The sequence below is a fragment of the Apodemus sylvaticus genome, chromosome 13 (assembly GCF_947179515.1).
Source record: "Apodemus sylvaticus chromosome 13, mApoSyl1.1, whole genome shotgun sequence".
Classification (NCBI taxonomy): Eukaryota; Metazoa; Chordata; class Mammalia; order Rodentia; family Muridae; genus Apodemus; species Apodemus sylvaticus.
Genome location: NC_067484.1, coordinates 85,360,969 through 85,386,383, shown reverse-complemented (window position 1 = coordinate 85,386,383; position 25,415 = coordinate 85,360,969). Strand labels below are relative to the sequence as shown.

Sequence of the window (25,415 nt, the reverse complement as noted above, 5' to 3'; positions counted from 1 at the left end):
TTTCAACTATTGAAATGGCATGGAAGGGTACAAATTTAAATATTTCCTTGTCCTATATGAGAATTATGTGAGTAATTCCAGAAAGGTTTGGGGCATATATAATATGTATCTATAACATAGATTTTATTTCCATACTGTCTTAAGTTACTAAACTGACTTTAACATTTTCCTATACCAATACCTAGCTAGTTCCACTATGCTAATGTACAAGAGTTTACTTTGCCAACTCTGTTGTGATTGGCCTAAGTTATTGCAATGTTTCATTATTCTGCCAGCAATGCAGCAAATATCTTCAGAAGTGATTTATAAGCTGTCGAGTTGCTATATCTGTGGCTAAATTCAAAGCATAAAAATTGCCGCACCAGGGACTGGAGAGACGGCTCAGTGGTTAAGAATTCATACCGCTTTGGCAGAGGACTTGAGCTTGGTCCTCTGCACCCGTATCAAGCAGTTTACAATGCCTTGTCACTCTAGTTTCAGGGAATTGGAATGCCACTGTGTTCTCTGTGCACATTCCCACACAGGGACACGTGCATGCCATTAAACAATCATGAAATATATATCTTGAAAACTTGTTGCAATGAAAGTGTTTATGCTTTGCAATTTTTGTTGCACTGTATCAAGTTGCCAGCCAACATTAAACCAACACAACTCTCCCTTTCAGAGAAGCACTTTCCTGTTCTCCCAGCCTCTTCCATTAAAGGTTTGCCCAGTGTTTTGATATCAAATGTCTAATGTTTGCTCATCTGATTAGTGAAACACTTTGTGTTCAGTGTTATTTTTATGTTTCTGACTGAGGTCAAACATCTTTCTTCTGCCTGTTAGTCATTCCAAATCCTGTGGAATGGCAGTCACAGCCGCTGCCTGGGTTTGGATCATCACCTTTCTTACTGATTTGACAGTACTTCCTGAGTGTTGGGGAGTTGCAGTTTGCACATGTAAATGATCTGCTCCTTCTTTGCCAGCGGTCTTCTGTGCTAATGCTTACTGTCCAGACGGACTTTCAAACATTTTGTTGGCAAATGTCGTCAGCCTTGTACTTTATGGTTTGCATGTGTAGTCCTCACCTCAGAGTTCCCAAATTTACACTCAGTTGTTTGCTTCTATCATCAGCCTCTTTTTTTATTTCTTAAAAAAAAAGCTTTTATTAATTATTTTTAAATCTTTGTATAACGGGTTTTGAACACATCCACCCCTTAGACCCCAGTTCTTCCCAGACTCACCATGATTTCCCAGACCACCTAACTTCGTATCCTCCTTTTCTCTGTATCATTGTCTTTGTGCCCATCAAGTTCAAACTTGCACTGCCCATATGGGATGTGAACATAGGCTCCCCAGGGAAAGAAAGCTGACTGTCTGTAGCAGCTAGCAATTGCTACCGGCTCCTCGGTTAAGGCTCGGGTTTCATGTCCAGCTCCCCTCTCCATACAAGGCCTTGGTCTGCCATGCACTCCCATGGATTACAGTGTGGTCTTCTATTATAGCGAAACCTTTATTAGGGATTTCTCCAGTATAAAAGAGTAGGTCAGCGTCCTTCCAAGAGCCTAGGGATGTGTCTCAGCATTAACAAGTCATCCTTGCTTTAGACAGAAGACCATTTCTAACACACACACACACATACACACACACACACACACACACACACACACATGGGCTTGCTTTAAAGACTGAGTTTTTTCTGCACAAAACCAAGGCATCTTTTTATCCTTGTCTCCATGTCCTTCTGGATATTGTCAAGTTTTATTCCATGAGTGCTTCACTTGTCATAGTTTCATTACAAAATACTTCAAATTTACAATTGGTATATTGAGTGGTATGTATCTCTTTTATACGTTGTTATACGTTGTATCTGATAGCTGAATTATTTTTTCTTCACTTCAATGATATTTCCTTCTCTTTATGATGCAAAAGTTATAATTTGGTTATAATAGTGACTATACTATTTGGTTGCACTTCAGTTTCTTATTTTAAAATGAAAAGCAATGTCAAAGTCTTCCAAGTCTATTTCCCCTGTCTCTCTTCGCTGTCAATAAGCTCTGAGGAACAGCTCAGTTTTCTCCGCCACTCTCATCTAAGGAGCCCTGTGAGCGCACAGATCCTGCGAATTCTTTTTCAGTCACTGTACCAGGGGTGATTAGCATCATTATTCTTTTGATACTTCTTGCATCAAAGACACATAAGCTATTATTATGCAGCAAAAGTCTGTTATTAAAAGATACAAACCACAGCACTTGGAATTAAAGTGGCATGTTACCCTCAAGTTATACTCAAACTTTTAACAAAATAAAAACAAGAAATATCTAAGTGGAGAAACAGACAAAAAGACTAATATGAACAAAATGCCAGTCATGTTAGTACACTTTAAATCAATGGTCCTCCCTTTGCATTTAACATCTAAAAGGAGAGCTTTCCCGCCCCCAAGCCCGCATCCCTCCACTCCGCTCCTTCTATAGAACCTCCTCTCGAAAGCTCTGCTTCAACTTCATCGTGATTCTGTCATCCGTTTCTGCCTCACGTTCGTTGCCTTAACTGTTATGATTGTGTCCTGGGCAGCTCCCTCGTGTCTCTTTTCTAACTGTTCCTCACAAGGCTTACGGAACAAACTCATAACACATACTGCTGACATGACACCTCACAGTGACTCTTTATGCCACAGAACATCACACCCATCCCTCAGTGGGGCCTTTAGAACCCTCCAGAGTCTGCCCCTGCTCTGTCCACCCCCAGCCCTGCTACCTCTTCCAATGTATTGCCAGAAAAATCACACTTTCTTCCTGCCTTCCTTCTTCATTCTTTGTAAGTATGATCAACACAAAGTTTCCACATCTCTCTTGAAAGTTTCTTCAGCTAGCTTTCTCGATACTGAAACTACGCACCTGGCCCTTTTAAGATCTAGTCCACATTATCACTGTCTTTATGATGAGAACATTTTAAAATTTGTTTTTACTGTTTGAGGATGTCATACCCGCTTACAACATGTTCTCACCAAATCCACATCCATTCCCTCTGCTACATTTCCTCCTCTATTACTTCCACCACTTACTCCTCTTAACTCTACATATGTGGACATGTGTACACAGAGTACACATTTTCCTTCATTTTGTTTTGTTTTTAATCCACTGAATCCATTAGTGCTGACTATATATTCATGAGTATAAGACCCTCTATGTGAGGATAGGTAGCCCCCCCCTCAGGGGCTATATCCCTGAAGAAAGCTGAATCTTCCCTTCATTAGAGGCATCAATAGCTAATAGTTTCTCAGTTAGGGGCAGAGAAGTGAGCCCCTCCCTTACCCACACATGGCTTTTGTCTGTCTTGATCATATGTAGATCTTATGCTTGCTGACATAGACACTGTGAGCTGACGTATGCAATAGCCCTGTAATGTCTGGCAGATATTGCTTCACTGATGACATCTACTACCTTTGGATCTTATGATGTTTCCACTCCTTTTTCCACGACAATTTCTCTGACTTGATGAGGAGGTCTCTGCAGGTGTCAGGCAGAGAAGCAAATCACAAAGAGATGAAAATGGAAACTCTAGTCAGATTAACTTCTTCAACCTGGATGAAGACGTCTAATGAGACTGATATCAGGTTTATTACCAACATATGGAAACCCAGACTAATTTGGGGGAAAAGTTTCGTGGTGTAATGCAATCTCCAGTGCACAAGGAACTGTAATTATATCTAAACTCAACTCAGAGTAAATGTCATTTCTTCCAAGAAGATGGGTTCTAGAAATAGACTACCGGCATTAGTTTAAGGACTAAGGGTCTGGCCTGGTTTGGGACCTACAGATAAACTAGAAGTCATTTGGTCTCTTAACCACTTCTGGTCCCAGTTATAGTAGCTTGGGGGAGCCTCTGGCTCTTGGGCCATTTAGATTATTAGGCATCCATGGCTTTCAGGAGCCTCTGCTTATGAGGGTCATTTGGACCATTAGATATCTCCAGTCCTCTTTGTGGGGGCTGGGGAGTTCCGGTCTGTAAAGGTCACTTAGATTACTAGCCACCTCCACTCCGTTGTAGGAGCTTGATATGGTTGGCTCAATAAATAATGCAGGTCACCAGACTGTAAATCACCTCCAACTCTCAGCTTTCTGGGTGGAAGAACAGGTTTTCCATCTTTCCCATTGGAAAGACAATCCTGTGTGCTTAGCTTTCCTGGTTTCTCTGGAGATCTGTGGCACAAGAACATGCTGTGCTCCCAACAACTTGTGAAGAGAGGTGTGATACGGATGTCCCATTTAGAAATGAGCACTCCACAGTTTCTTTTTCTCAACATATGATCAGGGTCTCTGTGCTAATCAGCATCTATGGCAAAAGGAAACTACTGTGATGAGGGCTGAGAGATACACTGACTTGTGGCAGTTTATTACTGTGGCCACTAGCAGAATAATAGCATTAGGTTTTATGACCTAGGGGCCTTGCCAGCCACAGATTTTTGGCTCTGTTAATGGGACCAACATGAGTTCGTTCCATCACATGTAACAGATTTTAAATCCAGTAATAACGTGGTTTGTTACTATCTTTGTTACTGTTCTATTGCTGTGAAGAGACAACATAAACAGAGCAACTCTTATAAATGAAAATACTTAACTGGGGAATTTCTTACTCTTTCAGAAGATTAGCCATTATCATCATGGCAAGAAGCATGGTAACATGCAAGCAGGTGTGGCTGAGAGCTTATATCCTCCTGGTCCATAGGCAGGCAGGCAGGCAGAGAACTAGAGAGACACAGAGACAGAGAAACAGGGAGACAGAGGCTGGCATTGGCATAGGCTTTTGAAACCTCAAATATACCCCAGTGACACCATTCCTCCAAGGATACACCTACTCCAGCACAGCCATGCCTGTTAATCCTTCCCAAAGAGCTCCACTAACTGGGAACCAAGCATTAAAACACATAAGCCTATGGGAGCCATTCATGTTCAAGCTATCACAGTCACTATCGCAACATGTGTGCCAGTATTGAACCAGAGCATATTTTGCCAAGCCAGTTATTGTAGCTCTCAGTATTCAAGCTGTTTGGTAGGACTCTTGATGACCTTTCTCTCCTGCTGATATGCATATGACATCAAGCACTACAAAATCTAGCTATGAGGGAACGAAGCTTCTGCATTGATACTGGCTTGATTTCTGCTTGTGGATCAGGCTCTGGAGAGCACCCAGGCGCAGTGACAGTAGCCTGCGAAGTTTGGGATGTCTATGAGAGTCTCAAGAAATAGACTTTTTGTTGATAGCCCAGGGTGTCTGTGGAAGGTATTGTCTCTGCAGTATATGTATTTATTTTAGAAAATTTCCAAAATGAGCAGATATACATATGGATTTTTCCAAGCGTTTAAGTTTGGTTATTCCTTCCTCTAACCTGCCCTCCCATCCCCCATCACATTTATCCCTTCCTATTCTCTTATTCCCTTTCTCCTTCATACCACCTGTGTCCCAACTCCCATAAAATTTAATCCCATGGGCCTCACTGATTTCCTGACTTCTCTATGTACTCCAATCTAAATACACATATCTAAAGATTCAAAACTAGCATCCATGTTTGAGAGAGAACATGAGGTTTACATTTTTCAAAGTCTGCCTTACTTCGCTCCAGTTATTTGTAGCTCTATTTATTTACTTGCAAATTATACAATTTCATTTTATGTGTATATGTACCACATTTCTTTTTTGTACATTTATTTTCTTTTATATATATATATATATACATATTTTTTTATTTTCTATATTCTTTGTTTACAATCCACATTTCTGTTATTCATTCATCAGCTAATGCATACCTAAACTATTTCCATTTCCTGGTTGTTGTGAATATAGCAGCAATAAACATGAATAAGCAAGTATTTCTGAACTAGGATACAGAGTCCTTTGAAAATATGCACAGGAAAGATATAGGTCAGTTATATGGCCAATCTATTTCCAGATTTTTGAGAAATCCTTATACTTATTTCCACATGGGCTACATCAGTTCACACTCAAGTCAATAGTACATAAATAGAAACTTTTATGAATATATGCATATATATGGGTGTGTGTGTGTGTGTGTGTGTGTGTGTGTATCCCTACAACCCAGCAGTCCATAGCAGCCCTAAGAAATGTTGGTAGGGGAGCAGCTGGGACAGGATCCTTCTGGTCAGCATCTGTACCCGGAAGCTAGGGCTTTCCCACAGCCCTCTATGCACTGGTTCTGCCAGGAGAGAGCTGGTCTCCTAGGAGTGCTGGCAAAGGCTTACAGGCCAACAGGAGGAACAAGCTCCAGCCAGAGACAGCAAGACCAACTAATACCAGAGATAACCAGATGGCAACAGGAAAGTGCAAGAACCTTATCAACAGAAACCAAGGCAATATGGCATCATCAGAACCCAGTTTTTCCACCACAGAGAGTTCTGAATACCTCAACACACTGGAAAACCAAGATTTGGATTTCAAATTATATCTCATGATGCTTATAGAGGACTTTAAGAAGGACATAAATAACTCCCTTAAAGAAATACAGGTAAACAAGTAGATACCCTTATAGAGGAAACACAAAATTGAACAAAACCATCCAGGATCTAAAAATGGAAATAGACACAATAAAGTAATCACAAAGGGAGACAACTCTGGAGACAGAAAGCCTAGGAAGGTGATCAGCAGTCATAGATACAAGCATCACCAACAGAATATAAGAGATAGAAGAGAGAATATCAGGTGCAGAAGATACCATAGGAAGCATTGACACAATAGTCAAAGAAAATGCAAAATGCAAAAAGCTCCTGATCCAAAACATCCAGGAAATCCAGGACACAATGAGAAGACCAAACCTAAGGAGTATAGGTACAAAAGAGAGTGAAGATTCCCAACTTAAAGGGCCAGTAAATATCTTCAACAAAATTCTAGAAGAAAACTTCCCTAACCTAAAGAAAGAGATGCCCGTAAACAGACAAGAAGCCTAAAAACTCCAAATAGATTGGGCCAGAAAAGAAATTTCTCCCATCACATAATAATCAAAACACCAAATGCATAAAACAAAGAAAGAATATTAAAAGCAGTAAGGGAAATAGGTCAAGTAACATATAAAGGCAGACCTATCAAAATTACACCAGACTTCTCATCAAAGACTATAAAAGCCAGAAGATCCTAGGCAGACCTCATACAGACCCCTAAGAGAACACAAATGCCAGCCCAGGCTACTATACCCAGCAAAACTCTCAATTACCATAGATGGAGAAACCAAGATATTCCATGACAAAAAAAAAATGTACACTATACCATTCCACAAATCCAGCATTACAAAGGATAATAGATGAAAAATGCCAACACAAAGAGGGAAACTATACCCTAGAAAAAACAAGAAAGTAATCTTTCAACAAAACCAAAAGAAAATAGCCACATGAACAACATTCCACATAATAACAAAAGTAACAGTAAGCAACAATCACTTTTCCTTAACATCCCTTAATATCAACGGACTCAATTCCCCAATAAAAAGACCTAGACTAACAGACTGGATAAGTAAACAAGACCCAACATTTTGCTGCATACATCAAACCCACCTCAGTGACAAAGACAGACACTACTACCTCATAGTAAAAGGATGGAAAAAATTTCCAAGCAAATGGTCCCAAGAAGCAAGCTAGAGTAGCCATTCTAATATCAAATAAAATTGACTTTCAACCAAAAGTTGTCAAAAATGATAAGGCAGGACACTTCATACTCATCAAAGGAAAAGTCTACCAAGATGAACTCTCAATTCTGAGCATCTATGCTCCAAATGTAAGGGAACCCACCTTCATAAAAGAAACTTTACTAAAGCTCAAAGCACACATTGCACCTCACACAATAATAGTGGGAGACTTCAACACCCCATTTTCATCAATGGACAGATCATGGAAACACAGTAAAACTAAAAGAAGTTATGAACCAAATGGATTTAAACAGATGTCTATAGGACATTTCATCCTAAAACAAAAGAATATACTTTCTTCTAAGAGCTTCATGGTATCGACCATATAATCAGTCACAAAACAGGACTCAACAGATACAAAAAGATTGAATGAATCCCATGCTGGTCTTCAATAACAACAAAAACAACAGAAAGTCCACTTGTACGTGGAAGTTGGACAATGCGCTATTCAATGGTAACTTGGTCAAGAAAGCAATAAAGAAAGAAATTAAAAACTTTTTAGAATGTAATGAAAATAAAGCCACCACATACCCAAATTTATGGGACACAATGAAAGCAGTGCTAAGAGGAAAACTCATAGCTCTGAGTGCCTCAAAAAAAAAAAATGGAGAGAGCATATACTAGCAGCTTGACAGCACATCTAAAAGCTCTAGAACAAAAAGGAGCAAAAACACAAAAGAGGAGTAGACAACAGGAAATAAAGTCAGGGCTCAAATCAACCAAGTAGAAACAAAAAGAACTATACAAAGAATCAACAAAACCAGGACCTGCTTTTGAGAAAAAAGATAAACCCTTAGTCAAACTAACCAGATGGCACAGAGACAGTATCCAAATCAACCAAATCAGAAATGAAAAGGGATACTTAGCAACAGAAACTGAGGAAATCTAAAACATCATCAGATCCTACCACAAAAGCCTATACTCAACAAAACTGGAAAATCTGAATGAAATGGATAATTTTCTAGACAGACAACATGTACCAAAGTTAAATCAGGATCAGATAAGCAATCTCAACAGTCCCTTAACCCCTAAAGAAATGGAAACAGTCATTAATAGTCTCCCAACCAAAAAAATCCCAGGACCAGATGGGTTCAGTGTAGAGTTCAATCAGACCTTCAAAGAAGACCTAATACTCTTCAAACAATTCCACAAATTAGAAATGGAAGAAACACTACCCAATTCATTCTATGAAGACACAATTACTCTGACACGTAAACCCCACAAAAACCCAACAAAGAAAGAGACTTCAGACCAGTTTCACTTATGAATATCAATGCAGCAATACTCAATAAAATTCTTGCCAACCGAATACAAGAACACATCAAAATGATCACTCACCATGATTAAGTAGGCTTCATCCCAGGGAGGTAGGGATAGTTCAACATATGGAAATCCATCAATGTAATCCACTATACAAACAAACTCAAGGAAAAAACACATGATCATTATATTAGATGCTGAGAAAGCATTTGGCAAAATCCAACACCCATTAATGATAAAAGTATTGGAAAGATCAGGAATTCGAGGCCCATACCTAAGCATAGTAAAAGCTATACACAGCAAACTAGTAGCCAACATCAAACTAAATGGAGAGAAACTTGAAGCAATCTCACTAAAATCAGGGACTAGACAAGGCTATCCACTCTCTCCCTACCTGTTCAATATTGTACTCAAAGTCCTAGCCAAAGCAATTGGAGAACAAAAGGAGGTCAAAGGGATACAGATTGGAAAGGAAGAAGTCAAAATATCACTATTTACAGATGATGTGATAGTATACTTAAGTGACCCCAAAAATTCTATCAGAGAACACCTAAACCTGATAAATGACTTCAGCAAAGTGTCTAGGTATAAAATTAACTCAAACAAATCAGTGGCCTTCCTCTACTCAAAGGATAAACAGTCTGAGAAAGAAATTAAGGAAACGACACCTTTCATAATAATCACAAATAATATTACATACCTTTGTGTGTCTCTAACCAAGCAATTGAAAGATCTGTATAACAAGAACTTCTAGTCTATGAAGAAAGAAATTGAAGAACATCTCAGAAGTTGGAAAGATCTCCCATGCTCATGGATTTGTAGAGATAAATATAGTGAAAATGGCCATCTTGATGAAAATAATCTACCGATTCAATGCAATCTCCATCAAAATTCCAAATCAATTCTTCATAGAGCTAGAAAGAGAAATTTTCAGATTTATCTGGAATAACAAAAACCCCATGATAGCAAAAACTATTGTCAACAATAAAATAACTTCTGGCTGAATTACCATCCCTGACATCAAGCAGTACTACAGAGCAATCATGATAAAAACTTCATGGTATTGGTACAGTGACAGCCAGGTAGACCAATGGAATAGAATTGAAGACTCAGAAATGAACCCACACATGCAGGGCCACTTGATCTTCAACAAAGGAGCTAAAACAATCCAGTGGAAAAAAGACAGCATTTTCAAATGGTGCTGGTTCAACTGTTGGTTAGCATATAGAAGAATACAAATTGATCCATTCTCATCTCCTTGTACAAAGCTCAAGTCCAAGTGAATCAAGGACCTCCACATAAAATCAGATACACTGAAACTAATAGAAAAGAAAGCGGGGAAGAGCCCCAAGCACATGGGCACAGGGGAAATTTCCTGGACAGAACACTAATAGCTTATGCTCTATTAGTGTTGACCAAGAATTGACAAATGGGACCTCATAAAATTGCAAAGCTTCTATAAGGCAAGGACGCTGTCAATAGAACAAAGTGTCAACGAACAGATTAGGAAAAGATCATTAGCAATCCTACATCTGACAGAGGACTGATATCCAATATATACAAAGAACTCAAGAAGTTAGACTCCAGAGAACAAAATAACCTTATAAAAAAATGGGATACAGAGGTAAACAAAGAATTCTCAACTGAGGAATACTGAATGACTGAGAAGCACCTAAAAAAATGTTCAACATCCTTAGTCATCAGGGAAATGCAAATCAAGATTCTACCTCACACCAGTCAGAATGTCTAAGATCAAAAACTAAGGTTACAGCAGATGCTGGTGAGGATGTGGAGAAAGAGAAATGTCCCTTTATTACTGGTGGGATTGCAAACTAGTACAACCATGCTGGAAATCATTTTGGCAGTTCCTCAAAAAATTGGACCATAGTACTTACTATCTGAGGACCCAGCTATACCACTCCTGGGCATATTCCCAGAAGATGCTACAACGTGTAATAAGGACATATGCTCCATTATGTTCATAGCCGAAGCTGGAAAGAACTCAGATGTCCCTCAACAGAGGGATGGATACAGAAAATGTGGTACATGTACACAATGAAGTACTACTCAGCTATTAAAAACAATGAATTCATGAAATTCTTAGGCAAATGGATGGAACTAGAAAATATCATCGTGAGGTAACCCAATCACATGTGCACTCACTGATAAGTGGATATTAGCCCAGAAGCTTGGAATACCCAAGATACAATTCACAGACCACATGAAGCTCAAGAAGAAAGAAGACCAAAGTGTGGATACTTCGGTCCTTCTTAGAAGGGGGATCAAAATATCCATGGGAGGAGATACAGAGACAAAGTGTGGAGCAGAGACTGAAGGAAAGGCCATCCAGAGACTGCCCCACCTGGGTATCCATCCCATATGCAGTTACCAATCCCAGACAATATTGTGGATGCCAACAAGTACTTGCTGACAGAAGCTTGATTTAGCTGTCTCCTGAGAGGCTCTGCCAGTGCCTGACAAGTACAGAGGTGGATGCTCGCAGCTAACCATTGGACTGAGTGCAGGATCCCCAATGGAGAAGCTAGAGAAAGGACCAAGGAGCTAAAGGTGTTTGCAGCCACAGGAGGAACAATGATATGAGCCACCCAGAACCCCCAGAGCACCCAGGGCCTAAACCACCAACCAAAGAGTACACATGGAGGGACCCATGGCTCCAGATGCATATGCAGCAGAGGATGGCCTTGTTGGACATCAATGAGAGGAGAGGCCCTTGGTCCTGAGAAGGCTCGATGCCCCAGTATAGGGGAATTCCAGGACAGGGAAACAGGAGTGGGTGTGTTGGTGAGCAGGGGCAGGGGGGAGGGGATAGGGGGTTTTTGGAGGGGAAACAGAGAAAGGGAATAACATTTGAAATGTAAATAAAGAAAATATCCAGTAAAAAAAAAAAAAAGAAATGTTGGTGGAACTGAATTTTAAAAACACAGCAAAGGCAATAATTTCTGAAAACACTGAAAAAACAGTAGATGGACTGCTCACTCCCAAAGCCATTGATGAAAAGTACTGCGAGCAAACACCAGTCACTACTGTCTATAAAATTAGACAGTCAAACTGTCTTGTGCTTATAGATAAGCAGGTATCTCCGAAGCTTTTTTGACCTCCTGCTCTCTACAAAAACTCAGTGTTGCCTGTGCAGAATGAAATTACCCATAAACCCTACTTAGGATCCTGTGAGGTTGGTGGCATTCCAGGCCAATAGCCAGGTTTAATCTACATTTATCATTTTAAACTCCTACTCTAGTCTATTGCTTTTATTTTATTATGAAATCTTTAAATCAAAACGAACAAACAAACAAAAAAACCAGAGAATACCTTCTACTACCATTGAGCATTAACAGTTGCTAACATTTTACTATATGTATTTCATTTATTTTAATTGCTGAGCCACAAGAGGAAATTTATGTTATCACGAGGGTTCCTTTCATAATTAAGCATATGTAATACATATGTGTGTGTGTGCTTATATAAATACATAATGTGACCTACTCTGGAAAACCTTATACGAATTCTCTAATAATCCTGTTTAAAATTCCCTAAACATCCCCATAACTACTTTCAAAGCTACTTTTTTGAGGCAGCAATTTATTAAACATAAAATTGCACTTTGTTTCTTTTATATATGAGCAAAATATTTTTTTCCTCTAATGCAGACACCAATCTCTTGGGCGTTTCTGTGACATAACTCGTTAAGGCATCCCTCATTGTGAGCAATATGAAACATGACATCGCTGTAAAACTATGACAGGCATAAAACAAATTTTATGAATTGACCTCAAGTTCATTCTGTAACTGAGAATGACATTGAATATCTGCCCTCCTTTTTCTACCTCCTAGATCAGGACCACAGGCCTGCACCACTGATGGGTTTATAAGTGCTGTGGTTGAAACCCCCTCATCTGTGCTCTATATGTAGGGTCGGGTAAGATAATTGTGACACATATTGAAGCTAGAGGTTCTCATCAATCAAAGTAGCATAGTCTCAAAGGTTTTCCTGAAATGTGAGTGTCGGCTCTGGGCATTCTGAAAAAGAGGTCAGATAAACAGTAAATTCCATAAATTATGCCCACAGAATTCTATCTTAGCATAATCTATTCCCCTTAAAGATTTGTGTTCCAAGAAAGTGTTACGCTATTCCAGGTGCTGAGCAAAGGCAGAAATGCCATCCTTTTGGGGTGACATTCCAGGGTTTACCATGTATTATCAAGAAAGGGGGAAGTTCTATTGACCGATTTGGTCAGCTCACTAGGGAAACTCCAACTCAAAATTACCCTCTCCCCTGCCAAATTTCATAAAAAATTTCTATGAAATGAGAATTGATATATACAGTAACCAGGACTGAGGGGAGTGTGGGGTGTGTGGAAATGGGCAGGCACAAACTGAGTAGCAGTTATTTCCACCACAGTGAGGAAGGGGCTGCAGAGCATACACCATTTGAAAGGAGAGTGAGAAAACTCACACGGTTTGTCTCAAGGGAGCTTCACTCCTTAGCATCAGGACCTGGGAGTGGCACAGAGTCAGGAAAAGGGTCTGAGCTCATGACTGATGAAATTCCTTTTGAAAAGGCAAATAATGGTAAGCAAACACAATGACACCTAACTGTGACCCCAACTCTAGTCTGGCTCTGGCTAGGAGGTGCTAAGTCGAAGGCCAGCTTGGACTGTGTAAAGAAACTTCACCTTAAAAAATCAAGGGCCAGTTGAAAACTGAAACCAAAGTAGCAAGCACATGCAAACACATATATGCACCACGTTCTACGAAAGTGAAGGCATTCTTCAGTTGCATTGCAGAAACTTAGATGGCACCGGGCAGAGGTGCACATGCCTTGAGTCCCAGCACTTGAGAGGCAGAGGCAGGTAGAGTTCTGAGTTCAAGGCCAGCCTGGTCTACAGAGTGAGTTCTAGGACAGCCAGGGCAATACATAGAAACTATGTCTAAAAAAATAAATAAAATAAAATAGAAAGGAAGAAACTTAGATGACACTGAAAGATGAAAAGACAAAAAAGGAGGCAAAGGAAGAGCAGGGGAGACTTGTAAGCATCCTCCCCACTTTGCTTGATTTGGCTGATTCTCCCGTTGAGAATGTCACTGCTCCACAAGATTGGTGCTCAAGTCTAACTCCTCCCCAGAATGCTGCTAGATAAGTTGCTTGTCCCCCACACCATCTGGTTGGTTGGGATTGTTGGGGCAGGGCCTTGAGTTAGGGTGGAGCCAGGGATGGGCTCAGGGAAGGATAATTCAGTGGGTGAAGGAGGGCTATGGGCTTCCTGGCAGCAAGCCCAGAATTCCAGCTGGATGGAATATTCCCTTGTCGTGCCAGCCTACAAGAGTCGGTCCTCCTGTCTTTGGCGTCTAGTGGGTGTTCTGTCATTCCTGGTCACATGATCTATTTACTAATACATTGTTCAAACTGAGTCATAAGTGGACCCTCACCTTCTCATTTCCTAATGAGAAATTCGGCCTGCCCCTCTCATTATTGTTTAGTCACAGTAACCAATTCCTACCAACCATTTTTCAGTCACTGCGAACACAAGAGGCCCTTTTCCACCCAATGATTTCTCCAGTGAGTCATGTGACATTTCAAACCACTGTCAAGTGTTGATGACACATCAACAGCAAACTACTGTAGAGTCTGGTCCACAGAGAGATCTTCCTTTTCTGGGACAAGTTTAGTATTCTCTGACAATCATCTACGTGGTCATCGCACTAGCCTTGCTTCAGGGGTCCATAACAAACCCTGAGGATGTGCAGCTCCAGTCCAGGTTTCTGAGAGGGTATTTAAGGGAAGATATCCCATGAGTCTTTGACTGTTGCTGTGCATGGGTCAACATTCTTGCTCACCTCAAGCTCTCGCGGCACTGCATGTGTGGGCAGCCTTCCCCCGTGTCCTAATTGGCTCCGTGTGCAGTCTTGGCCCAATGCTTGGGAATCTACGCTGACTTTTAACCACCTCACCTGAAGTGCATCTTCTGTATTCTCATTAGTATTTCAGCTCTGGGCTTCAACAGGATTTTAACTGGAGGCTGTGGCTGCTTCCTCCGAATCTACCTGGGTGAAAATTTTCAAGTTTGTTTTAAAGCATTTTAAAAGGACAGGCCCTTTAAGATGAGAAAATTAAAGAGGGAGAAAAAAATACCCATAGAGAGAAAAGGGAACCTTCCTGGACTTAGACAGGTCAGGTAAAAGAGAACAGGAATTACACAAAGAAGCAAATGATCGGAAAGGTTATGTCTTGTTTGTTCGAAATGCTTTTTTAAAAATCTTCACTCCTCATTAGTAATTTTTAATCTTAACAGCTTTGGAACTAGCTGCATCTTTCCTAACATCTACGAAAATGAAAAGCTTATAATTTTCTACTGTGACCTGAGGGTTTGGCTCTGAACATAAGCTATGCGAGTCTACGAATGACACAGACACTCCAAATATACTCATCTTACTAATCTAATGAGGAGCTGAGAACTTCTGAACAGCTGAGAAGCCTTTCAGCACGAGCAGGAGCCCCCATGCTTTGGCCATTTTGACTGTCTGCCACCAAAAGCTTTCAGTAGAGGAGAGGCAAGTCCCACCCCCATAGAGAGCAGCTTTTCAGCTGGCAGAAGGGTGTGTCCCTTAGCGTTTACCTGGGAGCAATGATGATCTTGTCAAGCATTTCACTGAGACCAGCCCAAGTTTTTAGGGTGGGGATCCAGACTGGTTATACGTACCTTCCCTCCTTCTCCCAGCGGAAGGCAGAAACACCTCAAAGCCTGCATGTAAGAACATCTACTGGGAAATTATTTTAATCAGACACCAGCAGAGTGGGAGAAAGAAAAAGTACAGAGGAGAGCAAACAAACTCCCCGGGTTGTGGATGTAACAGGAGCCGGCTGCAGCGATGGACTGGCGCTCCTTCAGCACAGCTGCCCTGCTCGCTTTCCTGGTAAGTGGATTCTGCTGGCAGCATCCTTTACGCCCCTAGCAGAGCCAAGCGAGGACTTTTCAGAGAATGTTATTTCCAGGTACTTCTATGCTAAACCATTAAAAGTTTACGTTAATGACAAGGTGGTTTTTATGTACTGAGGTTTTAAGTGGTGTTTCTCTCTTTAATTGAAGACTCCAGATCATATTAATGTCCCAGAGTTCACTCACCAAACCATGTCTGACATCCCAGTCAATGGTTGGTCACTCTGGAAAAACAGTGAATTTAGGAAAGATCCAAAGTTGCTGTGTTTGCTTGTTCAAATTCTCATTGGCAGGAGCTTTTCAACTGGATATTCCAGGTTGTCTGGGTGATCAATTGAAACATTTCCCCTTCTCTGGGTATTTTGATTGACAGACTGACAGTGTGTTGTAAAGTCAGGAAAGGATTTGTAGACACGAGGATTGCAGCTGTCTGTGATGAACCCCACAGTCCAAGCAATCTCTTCCCTCCCATATGTTGTCAGGATCCATCTTACTAACCCCAAACCCCTTGTTTAGAGCTTGAATGAAAAGTTCCATTGCTAATTTCAAAAACTGCAAATACAGGGGTTCCATATAAATAATATGGCAGGTGATGAGATGAGCTTAATTAAGGGGTAAGTTAATTGCTGCTGTCCTTGTCCTCAGTACGAATGTGGCACAGAAGCTGTACACCTATTAGGCAAACCATGCAGTGCAGTGATTTATTGTTGCCCCCTTACCAGCCACCCATTTTCTCTTACACTTCATAAATGTGTCACGCCAGGATTCATATTCCACAAAAAGTATTAAAGTCATAGTCTCTCTCCAAGTAGGATAAATGTCATCTCAAAGGGCAAGGGCCATCAGCTAAATGGCTTTTGGCAGGACGCGGCCCTTCTTTGTTTTTACTTGCTTGATTTTTGAACTGGAATGTTGGATTCGTATCGCAACAAGTTGGAGTTTTGATTCACTATGTGCTAGCTAGTTTGAGGTCATTTCATTCATGACGAGGGGCTGTGGGGCTGGGGGTGTTGTTCAGTGATGGGATGCTTGCCTGCCGTGCACCAGGGCCTCCCTGGGCTCGGTTCTCAGGAGTGAATGCTCCAAGGGCAGGGGGCCATGAGTAGTAACATTGAGTTACAAGTGACTCTCAGTAGCTTAAGTTCAAAGCCACCCTTCACGGGTGACAACTGCTGTTCCCATACGATTTTATAATTGATGTATTAGGCCCAGTTAATGTCACAACCTGGGCTATGGGGAAAGAAATCGATAATTATTATACAGGAATGCCTGTGTAGTGCTAAATAATCAAATACTTTAACTTGTAATTTCATATAAATTTGACTCCTCAAGGCTTCTTGTAGCATTTCTACTCATTTACACTGTTTCGGTACCTATGTGCTGACTTTCACTGAATTTATGAATAGCTCTTTGTTTCTTGGTTTATACAATTATTTCTAATTGTCTGCATTTTACAAAACTCTTCCAAACAGCTAACCATTAACCATTTCTTGGTTAATGATTTGTCAATAAAATATATGATCTTATCAAAGTCCTCATGGAACTATCTGCCTAGGGGAAGAGGTGTCTGGAAATGTACAGTTTATTCTCTTGGCTTGGAGAAGACAGACACAGAGAGTGAAAGAGAGAGGGAGAGAGAGAGAGAGAGAGAGAGAGAGAGAGAGAGAGGTTTAGAAAAGGTGAAGAGTCTGTGGCCATATTTACTGTGAAGTCTAAGATGTGTTTCTCAGATGCCTTGTCTTTATTTGTTTTAACGTGTGTGTGTGGGGGGGGGGAGGTGAGTCTGTGTGAGTGTATGCCACAACTGTGCAGGCACCCTGGAGCAGGAGTTGCAGGTGCTGATGAATCAAGGAGTGTGGGTGCTGAGAACTGAGTTCAGTCCTCTGCAAGAGCAGCACATGCTCTTCACCACAGAGCCATCTCCACAGCCCATCTTTAGAAATGTTTACTGTAGCGACTTACAACAATGTATTTCCAGGTTAATTCAACTTTTTGGTAAAACATTTCACTTTTGAAGGCCTTGAGAATCCATCCTATTTTCACTGCTAATTTTAGCAGATTAATTTTGCAGTCCTGGTCTTTTGTCCCTAGCCTCACTGAGTGTCTATGAAGGTAAAAAGAGGGAAAAACAATTTGAAGTCTATATTCTTCACTGTTAAAAGTCAATCAATAAAAATCCATGTTAGGAATATATTTTAAAAATGCCAATATATTTTAAATGTGAAAGCTGATAATATTTTTATATAAAGCTGTTTAGAGAACTGGGCAGCTATGTGTTGGTGGTGTATTTCAGGACCTGCTCAGCACATGTGGAAGTGCATGCTTTAACCCTTCCCTAAAGAAGTAAGTTAGGTCAGAGAGACTACAGCGGAGAAATTACTCCTAAAGGGACCAAGTTTGCTGCATGAGCTTTCTACTGATTCAGACATTCACCAGAATAGACGGTAGCTCAAATCTGTTACAGCACTAGAAACTGAAGACATGAACTGACTCTTCCTCCTCGTCGTCTTCCTCCTCTTCCACATCTCCTTCCTCCCCTTCTTCATCCTCATCCCTCCCTCTTATCTATCATCTATCTCTCATCTATCAATCAATCTATCCATCTTCTATCATCTGTCATCTCTCATCTGTCTATCATCTACCAGTCTATCTATCTATCTATCTATCTATTTCAATAAATGGAAGGAATATTGTAATTTTTCATGCCACAGAACAGTGTTACCTGTACAACAACAACAACAACAAAACCAACTTCATCTTTGCTGATGGTTGTGATGATTACGAAGGGAACACCTCAACCTCTATGAGAGAGAAAACAGTAAGATCTGAGAACTCTAGAGATTGCTTAAAAGTTCACCTGCAAAGTTGCCAGGTCTGATTAATCCACTAAACATGAGTACAAATCTGAAGACATCTTTTTCTATAGAGGCAACTTCTGCAGGATAAGCTAAAAGAACACAGGGATTGGGGGAGGGGAATCCTTTTATCCGTTAACAAAAATAATGCTAGTCATAGTTTTGGTTTTTGTTTGGTTTCAGATTTTTGATTCCAGGTCTTCCTCTGCAGCTCAGCCTAGGCTGCACTCACGAGGTAGCCCATGCTGGTCTTAAACACATCCTCCTGTCTCAGCCTCCTCAGTGCTTCAGTTATATGCATAACCACTACAGTAGGCTCTACTCTATCCTTTTCATGATATCTTTATGAGATTACTATTTCATTCAATTAAAAACAAAGTTTATAAATGCCCAATAAACTAACCCCACAATGTGAACATGATTGAACTTTTTAAGAATACAAGCAGGAGTCAAAATGGTACTCATTTATGACATAATTTATTAAGTTATTTGAACCAAATATTGAACATTCCCTTACTTATGTTAACTGACACCAAAAGTAAGAAAAATACTAAAGAGCTGCTATAGAGCAAACAGAAGACAATCTAGCAGGGAACCTGACGCTTGTCTGCACATATATTATGTTGCAGAGGGAAGCACTTCCCTAAAAATTTGTGTTTCTAGTCCCCTACGGTTAGTGAAACAGAAACTGTAGTTACACAGGATCATCTCCACAAATGTGGTGTTCGCAAAAGCTTTTTAATTTTCGGACAATTTAGGAATAGTGACTTCCTTCCACTTCACATGAATGAGGAGGACAAATCCATCCCGGGCAATTGGGGCTGTCCCAGTGTGAAAGAAAGCATTTCAGTGGCAAGAAAAGCTAAAGCATGCATGTGGTAGGGATGAATCAAGACGTACCTGACCCCTGGTCCCTATGCACACCACTTGCCTTCTGATACCTCTCTATTCTGCACTCAACAAGGACTCTGTTGCTGAAAATCCTGGCATCCTAACAGACATTTCCTAGTGCGCAGGCAGGAAGCTTTGTCTGCTGGGCATTGTGGGTAAATTTCTTCTGCTCCTTCAGCTGACTTAACACCCTCCGGAGTGCTGGGTCATGCCACTTGTACAAGTTATGCTTGGCGTGCAAACTCTTGTAATGGTCTTAGATAGGTCCAACTTTTCTCATGCCAATGGCTGGTGATCCATGCTCTTAATTGCTCTGTGAGCATGAGTACAGTCTTTTGTACTTGTCTAATTAGAATCACATTCCTACAAATTAACAGCTGATTGCTGCTTTTGAAACTCTTTAACTCTAAGCTATTTGAAGGCAAGCCCCACGTCTGATTAACCTTGGTACCACACACAGCTCTCTCAGCCAATACAAGACTGCTCCTCGGTGTCTCCGTGCTCAGGACAGTAACACCGAAAGGGAAATTCAGCATAGCTCAAGTTTCTTTTCCAATACACGCTCCAAAAATATATGCTCTCTAGGAAGTCAGCGTAAAAATAATGCTGTTGCCTTATCCCAGCATCTTGTGATATAGTGTTGAACCACCTGAAATGTCAACCAAAGCTTAGCAGAATGTTCAAAGGTCTCAAGCTTCCAAAGGCTGTAACTCTTTCATACAGTCCCTTCATGGTGTAGTGGTCAACAGCCATACATGATTTCATGTTACTTCATAGCTATAATTTTCTACTGTCACAAATCATAATCTTATATGCAGGGTATCTGATACGTGACCCCTGTGAAAGGGTTGTTCGACCCCAGACGGGTCATAACCTTTGACTGAGAAGGTTGAGAAGCACTGCTTTAAAGTTGCCATGCTGTCTTAGACAAATGAACAAACCATGAATAAATAGAAGAAATTAACACACCAAAGTATGACCAGCCCAAACATCATAGCCTTTGTCAGACAAATCTAAAAGAAATATAAAAGAGAGGTGTTTTGTTTTGCTGTTTATTTTGAGGGGGTTTGTTTGTTTTGTAAAGAAACATTCTATTTTACCCATTCTTTCTAGCTTATCATTGTGAAAAACCTAATAATTAACAAAAACATTTTATTCAACAAATTGCCACTTCCTCACTATTATTAATATAGGACATTTTCCTCATAAAAATTACCCTCAAGCCAATTTTTATTATATCCAAATGAATAAAAAAAAACTTGTTAAAATTCACTTTACATGGATAATCATTACAAGTGCCATGAATTTGCATCCTGTGGCTTTTAAATAAATGAACTTTGATTGGCCGTGGAAGCAGGTGTGTAGGAAAGAGCTTATTGAGATTAATTATTTACTAAGGTTATACAGCTTTTGGACTCCAAGAGAATTTAGTTTTCAGTGTTAGTGAGATGAGGCAGAGGCATAGAAAGATAAGGTTTCCAGGGGGCAAGAGAGTAGAGTTGCTGAATACTTGATAGCCCATGTTCTGAGGGAAATGCAGTTAAGGTCTACATTGCAGACATTCCAGAATTATTTCTGAGCCCAAGCTATCGTTGTCAAAATATTATCATTTAGGGTCATTTAGAACAAGTGTTCTCTGACCTTGCTTTCCCAATCAGTTTATCCTAATCCCCATCCTCCCTCTCTCTTTTTGCTTTTTCCAGCCTATCCGCTCCTGCTTTTTCTGCTATGCCTCTTTTTAAAAATAAGCTTCTTTCTAATCAAAATCCCTTCTCAACTTTCAAACATAGTATCTCCCTCCTCCACAAAATTTTCCCTGATTCCCACACCTAATGCTACAACTCTGTCTTTCTCTTTTTCTGTTATCAAAATTCCTGGGAAAGAAATTTTATGTCTTCCAATTTCTCTTCACCCCTTGTTCTCTTTTAGTAAGGCCAATATTTGTCCTGCCCAGCTGAAAACGTTCTCTGGAAGGACCCTGGAACTCCAGGATTTCCTCTAATTTCACACAGCTCAGTTTTTTAACATCATCTGTCCTTACATTTGGTCTTCTAATGCCTTGCCTTTGACCTCTGTGGATCCTTTTATTTCCTCTGATCTGTGCGGTACCCTTTCACGCCTGCTTTCCTCCCTCCAGCTCCCTCGTTCCCTTTCTTCTTCTCTTTCTCCCTCTCTCTTTCTCCCTATGTATCTCTCTTCCTTGTCTCTGCCCCTTCACAACCACTACCACCACTCCACCCTCAGCTCTCCACACCCCAACTTTCCAGTTACTCCCAGTTAGAGTTCCCTGTGCCATCCTCGGCCACAGGCTGTTTCTTTGACGAATTTTTCATTTTACAAGTATCCAATTCTCCCGTGGTTTTAACAGCTCCACCCGAGAGGATGCAGCTCAGCATTACAAACCCAAGCTAGGTTTTGCTCAGTGGCTACATGCCTTTATCTGGCATCTCTCCAGCACCTCCAGCATTCTCCTGCCTCCAGTCCTAGACCACGTTTTAGCACTGCTAGCTCCAGAGATTCCACCTGCTCTTTATCTCCCTTCCCATTCCCATCTGCTCTCCAACCTTGTGGATCCTGTCAGTCCAGAAACTCTCCCTTGATCCTTCCCTGTGGCACCCACTGCCTCTGCATTTACTTAGCTCTTCCTCACCTCTGCTTTGATTGGTGCAGAAGACCCAACAACCTTTAGCCTATAATTTCTAAGTGTTCCCATTGCTCCTACCAACTATTGTCCAAGTAATCTTTCAAACCTATAATTTCAGCATGCCTTTCCCATGACCATAATACTTCAGTATCCTCGTAGCACACAAGGAATGATGTTAGGACTGGAAAGGTATTTGTGTGACGTCTGACTACCCACATTTCAAATGAGATAAAGCTCTGAAAATAATATAGAAATTAATGTGTGTGTTTTAGACTATTTTATATAGAATTCATATGTTTGTGTGTGTGTGTGTGTGTGTGTGTGTGTGTGTATAACTTTTAGACTACTTAATGATCTTTCCATGTCATTGCTTTGTCTGTAAAAGCCTAATACTTGTGTATGAGCTTATTCTACATTCTGATAAAATGAAGAAGAAGAAAATGAAGAAGGAGAAGAAGAAGAAGAAGAAGAAGAAGAAGAAGAAGAAGAAGCAGCTCACACCACATTTTAAAAACAAGACTAGGCAGTTTTTTAATTACCTATCCAGTTGTGAGTCTGACACTGTGGTGAAACCTTGGTCTTCTGCCGAAATTGCCTCTCATGGGAACGAGGATGACCTAGCTTCATAAAGCTGGGCAGAGTTCTTAGTCATCTGGCCAGATACCCAACGCTGCAAGCACAGGCACTTCACCCCGGGAAGAGAAGTGAACTAACAGATAGCCAATGAGTAAACAGGGCTGTAGCTGTGAAGAAATGCCTTCCAAACAGACAGATAAGGCAGCCCTGCAGCCCCATCACATGCACCCAGAAGCACAAACAAGAGTGACCAAAATAGCACAGGCAACAATAACTCACTGGAATAAATAAGTTCTGCAGTCAAGCTTGACTCTACAAACAGCATTGCAGTTGTAGACCCTAACTAATAAGCCACATGTCTTCCATTGTGACCTTGTATCACTGCTGTTGCTGCTGTTTTATCTACATAAGCATTCCCACTGGGGCTGAAGAGACAGCCAGGCGGGAAAGAATAGCACTGGTACTCGTTCATGAGGATCCGAGATTGAATCCCAGCATCCACATAAAAAGCTGAGCGTGGCTACAAGTGCTGTGACCCCATTGCCATGGAGACAAGGACAGGAGGATTGCTGGAGCACGCTGGCCACCAGCCTAACTCCAGGTTCATTGAGAGACCCTGTCTCAAGAGAATACGGCTGAGAGGATTAGAGCAAGACACCCATTGTCAATCTCTATTCTGTGCACATGTGCACAGACATTCACCTGAACACACATATATTCAGACATCATACATGAAGCACACACACACACACACTGGGGAGAGAGAGAGAGAGAGAGAGAGAGAGAGAGAGAGAGAGAAAGAGAGAGAGAGAGAGAGAGAGAGAGAGAGAGAGAGAGAATATGAGATTAAATCACTTTTAGTTCTCAAAGATGTAAAATCAATTCTTGGTAATGTTTTCTGTCTTATACTTGACTATAAAATAAACACATATTTAGACTATACTGTATGAGATTGCATTTTGCAATAAGTTGGTATCCCTGCCTCAGTTTCTTCACCTGTATAGAAGAGATAATAGTATAATGGCCACCTATGCTTGTAATGACAATAAATGTGCAGATTTCACTGACCACCTTGTCTTATACTTAATTATCATCCAGTTAATGGTAATTACAATGACTGATATAATATTATGGGTAACAATTCTCTTCATGCTACTCATGTAGACTATAAATACATGTTTGGTTGTTTAACTTTTCCATTTTGACAGTTTTTCAAAACATTTTCTTGGAAACTGAAATTCACATTTCCTTAAGGATTAAACTAAAACTTAATGTAAAAAGCTAATCACTGTGTTTAAAAATAATTAATATTCATATTTTAATTGTACACTATAGCTTTTGGTGTCAGGGCTAATATCTGATTAAGGGTGCACACTAGCCTTAACTGACTCAGTGCAATATAAAATAATGAATGCAAAAAATGTTTAATTTTTAAATATACATTTTACCATGTCTTAAACCAATATACAGACACATTACTTTGACATGTAGATCTCAGTCTTTTTTTTTTTAAAAAACTGCAATTTTTAGATTAAAAATAACTTAATATAACCTGATATCTCATCACAAGTTATGTGCCACACACAAATCTGGAACTTAGGTTAAGCGAACTCTGCTCAATAACACATGTTTTAATGTAGAGAGAAATAGCTAAGGAACATTTAGTGCCATTAATTTATCCCACACATGCATTGTTTGGTTTTATTTTTATTTTATGTGTTTTCATTATTGAGTAATATAGACTTTAAAATACTTAAAGTTAACTACTGTGACTGTTTTTTACAGGTGGTGCTTGAAGTTAACAGTGAATTTCAAATCCAGGTAAAATTTGAAACCTATTTTTTCCTAGACTAATAAACAAAAGGGCCAGGCACAGCAGCACATGCTTGTAATCCCAACACTCCCAAGGCTGAAGCGTGAGGACTGTGGATCAGGAGCCAGTCTGAGCCAGTCTGTCTCAAATCACATAATAAGCAAACAAAAGAAAATAAAACTGAGAAAGAGAAAATGGGGGAAGGGAGAGAGGGAGAGAAGGAGAGAAGGAGAGAGGCAGAGAGAGAGAGAGAGAGAGAGAGAGAGAGAGAGCAGGGAGGAGGGAGAGGGAGAGGGACCAGACCAAAGGAGAGTTGACTTGGCCATGAGAACATGTCCTCAAGAAAACCCTCAATTCTTCTAAATACAAAATCACTGCAATGTGACAGTTGCAAATACTAAAATTATCAGAATTCTTAATTTTCTACTTAACCATCTTCTCTTCCTGACATAATTACTCTTCCTCCAAAATCTCCAATGGAATACCAGTAATAAGTGATAGTTAACAGACACAGTATTTTACCTATTTAAGGTAAGAGATCATAATGCCCAAAACGGTACCATCAAATGGCATTCCATCAGAAGGCAGAAACGAGAATGGATCAAGTTCGCTGCAGCCTGTCGGGAAGGTGAAGACAACTCAAAAAGAAACCCAATTGCCAAAGTAAGTGTGAACCCAGAGCATCAGTCTGAATAGCACAACGGATAGAGCTCAGTTCTGGAAGAGTCTGGTTTTTGTGTGCTTTGTG

At 40.4% G+C, this 25,415-nt stretch overlaps 1 protein-coding gene across 2 annotated transcripts in view; it reads left to right on the top strand.

Moving 5' to 3' along the window:
• Positions 1-15,682: 15,682 nt before the first annotated feature.
• Positions 15,683-25,415, top strand: part of Dsg1 (desmoglein 1) — a 29,405-nt gene continuing 19,672 nt past the window's right edge. For both annotated transcript variants that reach the window (XM_052155482.1, XM_052155483.1), the window contains exons 1-3: positions 15,683-15,865; positions 24,640-24,675; positions 25,199-25,330. In XM_052155482.1, the coding sequence (XP_052011442.1) occupies positions 15,821-15,865; positions 24,640-24,675; positions 25,199-25,330 (213 nt within the window). In that variant the 5' untranslated portion in view covers positions 15,683-15,820. The remainder of the gene's footprint in view (positions 15,866-24,639; positions 24,676-25,198; positions 25,331-25,415) is intronic.